This window comes from Halichoeres trimaculatus, unplaced genomic scaffold, assembly GCF_033239565.1.
Source record: "Halichoeres trimaculatus isolate MK-OKI-2021-1 unplaced genomic scaffold, fHalTri1.1 fHalTri1_scaffold_7, whole genome shotgun sequence".
NCBI classification, from domain to species: domain Eukaryota; kingdom Metazoa; phylum Chordata; class Actinopteri; order Labriformes; family Labridae; genus Halichoeres; species Halichoeres trimaculatus.
The window spans coordinates 176,139-185,000 of record NW_027437185.1 but is presented as its reverse complement, the minus strand read 5'-3'; the positions used below and the strand labels follow the sequence as shown (position 1 = coordinate 185,000).

General features: G+C 44.7%; 1 protein-coding gene across 2 annotated transcripts in view; it reads right to left on the bottom strand.

Moving 5' to 3' along the window:
- Nucleotides 1-8,862, bottom strand: part of trappc11 (trafficking protein particle complex subunit 11) — a 32,332-nt gene that overhangs the window by 22,490 nt on the left and 980 nt on the right. For both annotated transcript variants that reach the window (XM_074674806.1, XM_074674805.1), the window contains exons 2-5: nucleotides 6,474-6,702; nucleotides 6,077-6,246; nucleotides 5,537-5,607; nucleotides 4,887-5,001 (exon numbers count right to left, since the gene is read on the bottom strand). In XM_074674806.1, coding sequence (XP_074530907.1) covers nucleotides 4,887-5,001; nucleotides 5,537-5,607; nucleotides 6,077-6,246; nucleotides 6,474-6,677 — 560 coding nt within the window. In that variant the 5' untranslated portion in view covers nucleotides 6,678-6,702. The remainder of the gene's footprint in view (nucleotides 1-4,886; nucleotides 5,002-5,536; nucleotides 5,608-6,076; nucleotides 6,247-6,473; nucleotides 6,703-8,862) is intronic.

Below are 8,862 nucleotides of genomic sequence, written 5' to 3'. Positions count from 1 at the left end.
CTAACCCCAACACAGTCGAGACAGATGTCTGTCTAACATGAGTCTGGTTCTGTCCGAGGTTTCTGCCTGTTAAAGGGAAGTTGTTCCTCTCCATTGTAACTTGCTAAATGCTGCAAAGTCCTGTACTCATGGTGGATTAAGATAAGATAAGACTCCTTATCTTGTCTTGATGTTGGGTTTCTGCTAATAAAATTTTATTAACATTTACGGGTCTAGACCTGTAAATGTTTTTGTAAAGTGTCTTGAAATAACATTTGTTATGATTTGGCGCTATATAAATAAAGATTGATTGATTGATTGATTGACGTCACCGCAGCAGAGGACATACTAGCAGAACAGCTGTCGGGGGCGGAACGTAAATACCCGGACAGTTTTGCTGTTGTGCTTGGGGACTTTAACCAGGCTCATCTGAGTCGGGCTCTCCCTAAATACAGACAGCAGGTGACATGTGCTACTAGGGGTGGGAACATTCTTGATCACTGCTACTGTACCATCCGGCAGGCATACCATTCTGTCCAAAGTGCTGCTCTGGGCAAGGGTGATCACCATCTCATCCATCTGATCCCTCGCTACAGGCAGAGATTAAAAATATCAAAACCTGTAGTGCGGAGTTTCAGGGTGTGGTCCAGTGAGGCAAGTGAGCGACTCTGTGCCTGGCTGGAAAATGCGGGCTGTGACCAGGACTTTGTTGAGTGGGCGGGGCCTATGGCTGGAAATAACCTGGATGAATACACGGACACTGTGACATCATTCATCAGCCTGGGCTAGGAGGTGTGTGTCCCCCTCCGCTATAGGAAGATCTTCAACAACGACAAGCCCTGGTTTTCAGCCCATCTCAGGAGGCTGAGGTCGGAGAAGGAGGTGGCCAGGCGTAGTGGCGACGTGGCCTTGTTTAGGCAAGCCAAGTATGAGTTTGCCAGAGCGGTGAGGGAGGCGAAACACCGCTTCTCGGAGAAACTGCGGCAGCAGCTCTCTGAGGGGAACTCCTCCTCCGTCTGGAAAGGCCTCAAGACCATCACCAACTACAAGAGTAGTTCCCCGCAGGCGTCTGACAACCTCCCCCTCGCCAACGAGCTCAATGAGTTTTACTGTCGCTTCGAGAAGGAGAGTTTCCCCCCTGCCCTCCCCCTCCACCCCCCGGCCACAACCACTCTCCCCTTCCCCACCCCCTCTCACTGTCACAGAGAGAGAGGTTAAAATGCTGTTCAGGAGCCAGAACTGCGCTGACCAGCTCGCCCCGGTGTTCACCAACATCTTCAACACCTCGCTGGAGCTGGGCCAGGTCCCAGCATGCTTCAAGGCCTCGACCATCATTCCTGTCCCAAAAAAGGCCAAGGTCACAGGCCTTAATGACTATAGACCCGTCGCCCTGACCTCTGTGGTCATGAAGGTCCTGGAGCGCCTTGTCCTGGCCCATCTGAAGTGCATCACTGATCCTGTGCTGGACCCGCTGCAGTTCGCGTACAGAGCGAACAGATCCACGGAGGACGCCGTGAATATGGCTCTGTACCACACACTGAAACATCTGGACACTACCGACAGCTATGCCAGGATCCTGTTCGTCGACTTCAGTTCGGCCTTCAACACCATCCTACCAGCTATCCTGGAGCACCAGCTGTACCTGCTGCAAGTGCCTGCCTCCACTCGCAGGTGGATTACGGCCTTTTTGACCAACAGGTCTCAGCGGGTGAAGCTGGGGAAGAGCATTTCCAGCTCTAGGTCCACCAGCACCGGTTCCCCACAGGGCTGTGTCCTGTCCCCACTACTATTCTCCCTGTACACGAACAGCTGTGTTTCCCTCCACCAAGCTCCGAGCACCAAGCAGGTCAAGCTCCTCAAGTTTGCGGACGACACCACCTTAGTGGGCCTCATCTCCAAGGGGTACGAGTCAGCCTACAGGAGGGAGATCAAGCGGCTGCGAAGCTGGTGTGGAAATAACAACCTGGAGCTAAATGCCCTTAAGACAGTGGAGATGGTGGTGGACTTCCGGAAGGGCCTGGCCCCGCCCCTTCCCATCATACTGGGTGGTACTCAGGTCGGCTTTGTGGAGTCCTGCAAGTTCCTGGGGATAGTCATCTCCAGGGACCTGAAGTGGGAGCTTAACATCACAGCCCTTCTGAGAAAGGCCCAGCAAAGGCTATACTTTCTACAGCAGCTGCGGGAATACAGACTGTCGAGGTCCATGATGACACAGTTCTACACGGCCATCATTGATTCCATCCACACACACTCCATCATCACCTGGTTCCCCGCTGCAGCTGCAAAAGATCTCATGAAGCTGCAGCGGGTGATACGCTCTGCAGAGAGGGTGATTGGCCGTCCCCTGCCCTCCCTCAAGTCCCTGCACGACTCTAGGGCACTGAGGAGGGCACAAAAGATCATGGCCGACCGCTCCCACCCTGGCCAAGGCCTCCTCAAACTGCTCCCCTCTGGGAGAAGAATGCGGCATCTGGCGGCCAAGACAGAGCACCACAAAAACAGTTTTTTTCTCTCAGCCGCCAGGCTGCTCAATGACTCTGGTTTCCCTTTTCCCCCTGACCCTTAGGGACATCAGCAATATGTTGCACTACTGCACTTTAGTTCATACTATTTATTTATTGTTATTTCTGCACGGTGTTTTTCGTTTTTGTATTTGTTTGTTGGTTAATGTGAAAAAATTTGAATGCACACTGTACGTTGCCAAAGCAAATTCCTATGTGTTATACACAATGGTAAATAAATGAATCTGAATCTGAATCTGAATCTGAATCACATCTTTTTCGAAAACAGGTCTGCAGGTGGATTTCTGCATATTCGTCTTCATGCCGTACTTGGTATAAACAGATAAGTCCAGAGAAGACGGTGACCTCATAGCACCCCTCCTACTCCCCGCCCCCCACCCACGTTGTCACACACAACAACAACAACAATGGCGGCAGGCGGACTGATTCTGATATTGTTTCAGCAGCTACAAAAATTGCTTTGACTATTATATCAACATTTTCTCAGAGAGCATGAACAACACCAGCTACAGCAACAACAACAACAAGTGCTCATGCAGATACGTAGCATGTTACGCAGCATGAGCACTTGTTGACGTGGAATCCGCCTCGGAGCAGAACCAGACGGGCAACCCAACGACAGTTTTGCGTTGTCATGTAAAAGCACAAACCTATGCACAGTACGATGTGTAAACAGCGATACATGTTTTGATGCCGACGCCAAGACGATACGGGGCCGTCCTTGTGTGAGGAGGGCCTTAGCATCTCTACACTGGTTACCTGCACTCACCGACCACTTTATTAGGCACACCTGTCCAACTGCTCGTTAACGCATATTTCTAATCAGCCAGTCACATGGCAGCAACTCTGTGGGTTTAGGTTTTTAGACATGGTCAAGACGATCTGCTGCAGTTCAAACTGAGCATCAGAATGGAGAAGAAAGGTGATTTAAGGGACTTTGAACGTGGCATGGTTGTTGGTGTCACATGGGCTGGTCTGAGTATTTCAGAAACTGCTGATCCACTGGGATTTTAACCCACAACCATCTCTAGGGTTTACAGAGAATGGTCCCAAAAAGAGAAAATATCCAGTGAGCAGCAGTTCTGTGGGCCAGAATGCCTTGTTGATGCCAGAGGTCAGAGGAGAATGGAAAGACTGGTTGGAGCTGATAGAAAGGCAACAGTAACTCAAATAACCACTGGTTACAACTGAGGTCTGCAGAAGAGCATCTCTGAACACGCAACACGTCCAACGTCCAGGCAGATGGGCTACAGCAGCAGAAGACCACACCGGGTGACCCTCCTGTCAGCTAAGAACAGGAAACTGAGGCTACAAGTCACACAGCAACACCAAAACTGGACAATAGAGGATTGGAAAAACGTTGCCTGGTCTGATGAGTCTGGATTTCTGCTCCACATTCAGATGGTAGGGTCAGAATTTGGCCTCATCAACATGAAAGCATGGATCCATCCTGCCTTGTATCAACAGTTCAGGCTGCTGCTGCTGGTGTAATGGTGTGGGGGAGATTTTCTTGGCTGAATGTTCAGCCAAAAAATCTGCAGCAACTGTGTGATGCTATCATGTCAATATGGAGCAAACTCTCTGAGGGATGTTTCCAGGACCTTGTTGAATCTTTGCCACAAAGGATTAAGGCAGTCCTGAAGGCGAAAGGGGGTCCAACCTGGTACTCGCAAGGTGGACCTTATAAAGTGGCCGGGAGTGAAAAAAATCTAGGATAGAGTTTAAAATTCTTCCTCTGACTCACAGAGCTCTCAATGGTATCGGGCCCTCCTATTTTAAAGAGTGAATTGTTCTGTATTATTCGTCCAAGTTACTATGTTGCACATCAGATTCATACTTAGTGATGGAACTATGTTAAACTGCATCATCCCTATTAAATAAATAAATTCAATTCAATTCAATGTTCTCAGCATCAGGCCTGAGGTTGATTCACCTGTACTATCTGTGACAGGTCTACTGGAACTGTATTCTTCACTGGACTCTGTGACTCTGCCTGTTTCTATAGGAACAGGAATAAAAAGACGCTCGCTTTGAGGAAAGCAAGTGGGTGAATTATCTGAGTACTTGTGTTTGATGTGAACTCAAACAGGTGCTCCACAATGTTTATTCTTTATAGACATTCACCTGTTTTCTTTGATTATAACCTAATGACAAAGAGAAGCATCTAACAGTCAAACCACTCCTCTGGTATGCAGGCCACATGGAGCACAAGGAAAAAAAGTTCAATATTTGAAAATCACATAACCCTAAATGAAGTTTAACACAATTAGAAAAACATTTTGAACTAAAAGCACAAAAAATAGAGAGAACACTGCTGGGTGTTACTTCAGAGATGTGCATTTCATACATTCTCAGATGACAGATAAAAGAAGTCATGTGAACTACCTTATAATGTAGCCCACCAGGTGGTCGGTGTGTGGCAGCACAAACAGACTCTTTCCAGACAGATCACAGGCATTACAAAGAGCTGCAGCTCTCTCTGACGCCACCAGGTCCTCTCCTGTGCACACCCCAAGGAAAGATGGTGAAGAGAAGTTTTGCTTATTGTTTTTAGGATATACACATTTTCATCACTATTTCCAGGTTTATGTCCATCTGTTCAGTCTGCACAGGCAGCAGAGTCCTCTCTGTCATACACTGTGGTCCACATTTACTTTAAACTTCATTCTGATTAGTCTGTGGAAGGCTGTAGGGCTGAACAGGGCCATGTCTGTGTGCTGTAGATTGGAGTGGGTAGATTCCTCCTACTAATACTTCAGAAGTCACCTCTCTAACATCTTTCAGGGATGGTCTCTGATATCATTTAGAATTAAAATGCTGAGTAACATTGTTTATTACCAGAATAATCATGAGAAGAAGCAATGGGATACTCTGTAACTAAAACAATCAGTTAGCACTATCTGTGTGTTAAAAAACTGACATGTTTTTGTTGATATGTATTTACCAACAGAAGCTCCTGCTTTCAGTGAGACCCAAAACTCTTAAACAAATGTTTACATTACAGCCATTAGATGAAGTTTGGCAGATTTGTATACCTGGAGGCAGTGGAGTTTTCTTCTGGATTAGAACCACGGCTACCTTGGTGTTCCTGCCCTGAAGACTTGTCCTAAAGACCAAAAAACACGAGGAATATGAGATTTACAGTTATCATGGTATAAACTCAGGTTTTCTGGAACTGGTCTTCAGAGTAGTGAAGGAGTAATAAAGTACAGTCAGCTCTCCATTTTGTCTCAAAGTCTTTTTGTAAACCTAGAAGTAAACTTGTGAGTGAAATGGAACTAAAAACACCAAGTGGGCCGGTTTCTGTTGCACTGAGCCTCTTTGTCTGCCTCCTGAAATGAACAGGTGCGTCAAGATAAAACACACTTATGTGCCCATTACTGGGGATGAAGAAATAACCATTCATGATCAAGAATCAACAAACAAAATATTCTGGACACACTTTAAGAAGGATTAACATCAAAATGCTAACATTAACTAAGCAGCAACCAAAACCCTTCACCATGTGCATCAAAAAGTAGGATTAGAAACAAAACAGGTTGAAGCGGTGAGAGGAGATTAAATATGTGTGGTACCTGACAATTTCCACTTTTGTTGCACATTCAGACTGTTTCTCTTTCCACTGTGGGTCGTCCCAGTCCAGTTCATAGAAGAGAACAACCAGGGCTGGTACCAAGTTCAGATGTTTGTTCATCCAGCCTGTTTTCAGGATACCTTTTGGAATGTACCATTCATATGACGTCCTCTAAAGAAAACAGAATTAACAATCATTGTTAAGAGACGCTCAGAGTGACCGTGTGACTATTTAGTCTCTACCACCCACCACTGATGGATTTATTCTGGATTAGGAATATTCTGCAAGTGGACAGTAAATTCAAACATTAACTCTTCTCCAGTTTGATGCCTTAGTTTAACTTTCTGTGCTGTCTTTCTTTGTTGATGGACTTCCTGGTCTTTCCATCCAACACTCACCTTAGTGCGACATTTAGGGTACTCATGATCTCCTGGGAGGACTTTGAAAGAGATGGGAACTCTGTCAGCTCGCCTGTTAGCGCAGAAGGCATCCCATATGGCCCGGTGCACAGCATTGTAAACCACATCCAAGCCGGTTAGAGCCACAAAAGCCATGGGACGACAACAGAGCTCTGGGGGAAGCTCCCACTGGGAACCTGCCATTGTGTTGTTTTGACAGTAGATTTACCTGAAAAAAAAAAAAGACACATCTCTAAAGAACACATCTCTAAAGAACACATCTTCACAGGACTCATTTTGACTGGCTGTATTTCTACTGGACATGTCTTCACAGGACATATCTCTACAGGACACATCTCTAGAGGACACATTTCAATAGTACATGTCATCATAGCACAGATGTTTACAAGACACAGCTTAAATGGACACATATCTAGAGGACATATTTTTACAGAACTAGGGGTGCATGGATCACAATTTTCTAGCCAATCACCAATCTTTAAAAAGCCTGACCAGCCGATACTGATTTGTATTTTTAATTAATCTTTATGTTTTAACTTAAACAACCAATGAAGTATCCTGAGTTTTAGGTCTCAGAGCAAAAAGCAACAAAGGCTGGCTGTCAGACCTTCCCAGAGGTATGTAAGATCAGTTTCATATGCAAGGATGGGCTGATCACTGATCACAGATCCACAAAATTAAAATAATCAGCACTGATTGATCAGCCAGCCCATCGATTGGTACATGTCTAGTTGGTACCAAGATAATTCTAATACTTTTCTATCGGAAGCAGCATCAACCTTTTTGTTTGTTTTTATTTTTGCTTTACAGTTTGAGCTCCAGCAGCTCTTACTGTATCAGAACACACAGGCCAGCATTCATTTCCCTACTCCCTGCTCCTTCCTTGGACCTCTGCTTGTTGTTACTGACCTCTGGAGGCTGGGAAAACCCTACAGTTTGGTCCTTGTTAAACTTACTCAAATCTTTACACTTAGCATGTTTGCAGCAGGAAAACATCCAACTTCAAGGACAACATGTTCAGCTGCTGCCTGACAGATCCCACCTATTATGGTGCTATTGTGACAAGCTAATGTTATTAACTCAGCCTCTCATTGGTCATAATGTTAGGGCTGATCAGCATATGATTACCTGTCACTTTAACAAACACTATACTGTGCATTTGCTGTATCATGAAATTAGGCCGTATCACTGGATTTGTAACTGCAGAGTTAGTCATTAGTTCATCACATAAGTCTTTACATACAAAAAAGTTGAACTACTTTTCATAATTATTCAAACAGCTTTCCACACAATTCCATAAGACTTTTTTTTTCTAAATCTGTCTGGATTGGTAAATTGCTCCCTGGTCAATCTTGACTTTCTCTAACAAATGGAAATGTGTGAAGCGTTAGATCAACCAATGATCAACCAGTTTTCTGAAATAGCTCAAAGGTTCATCTCATAAACCATCAACTCGCAGGTATGTTTGTGTACTTTCCTCTGTACAGACAGTGGCAACAAATTTCCTGTAAAGGAAAATAAAGATCTGTCACACCTGTAGACCATGCTCTCAATCATAAGCTTACAACGACCCAGGTTGGTTGAAGGATGTAGCCAAAAGCTGGGAGAACAACTGTGTCCTCAATCATTCAGACTTTGTGTGGAAAGAGAAGATCTTTGTTGTAATGTGGATGAGAATTTGTGTCCAAGCAAACAGGAAATAAGAGGGTGTAGGAAGATTGTACTGCCCTGTAATTCCCATAGCACTACATGAACAGTTTTCCCAAAAAAGACTGTTCTATGTTTATCTCAATGATGGCATCAGTCAACAAATTACAGCACAAACAGTGAAAGCGAAAATGTGAATTTTGACTAGTGTCTTTCAATCAGTCTCCCACACACACCAACAAGTAACTCAAAATTTACAATAACTGTAATGAAAGCTTTAGGTAAAGTTTACTTTAGAATGTCCTTCCAGAGTACTCTGTTAAACTGTCAGCACGACAAAGCACTTTGACTGTCCTAATCATACACACTGACACCAGGACTCCTCATTCTGATGCACTGATGCGTTCACTGACACAGAAATTTACTTTGGAGGGATGAACTAAGGATTTTGAGAAAGAGACTGGCTTTAGCAGGTAATCCATGGTGTTTTGTTATTTTGTACAAACTGTTCTGATAAATGCACTTACTGTTTTGCAAATGGTAAGAATGATTCAAGAAATGTACCAAAGCAACTGACAAAAACTGTAATACTCAATATTAGCACCTTATCCTATTAAAGTTCACTATAAGATTAGCGAAGCTTCTTTTTAATGCTGCCTCTGTGTTACTGTCTTTCCACCACAACACCGGGACAAAATCCTTGTTTGTGTAAAAGTACTTG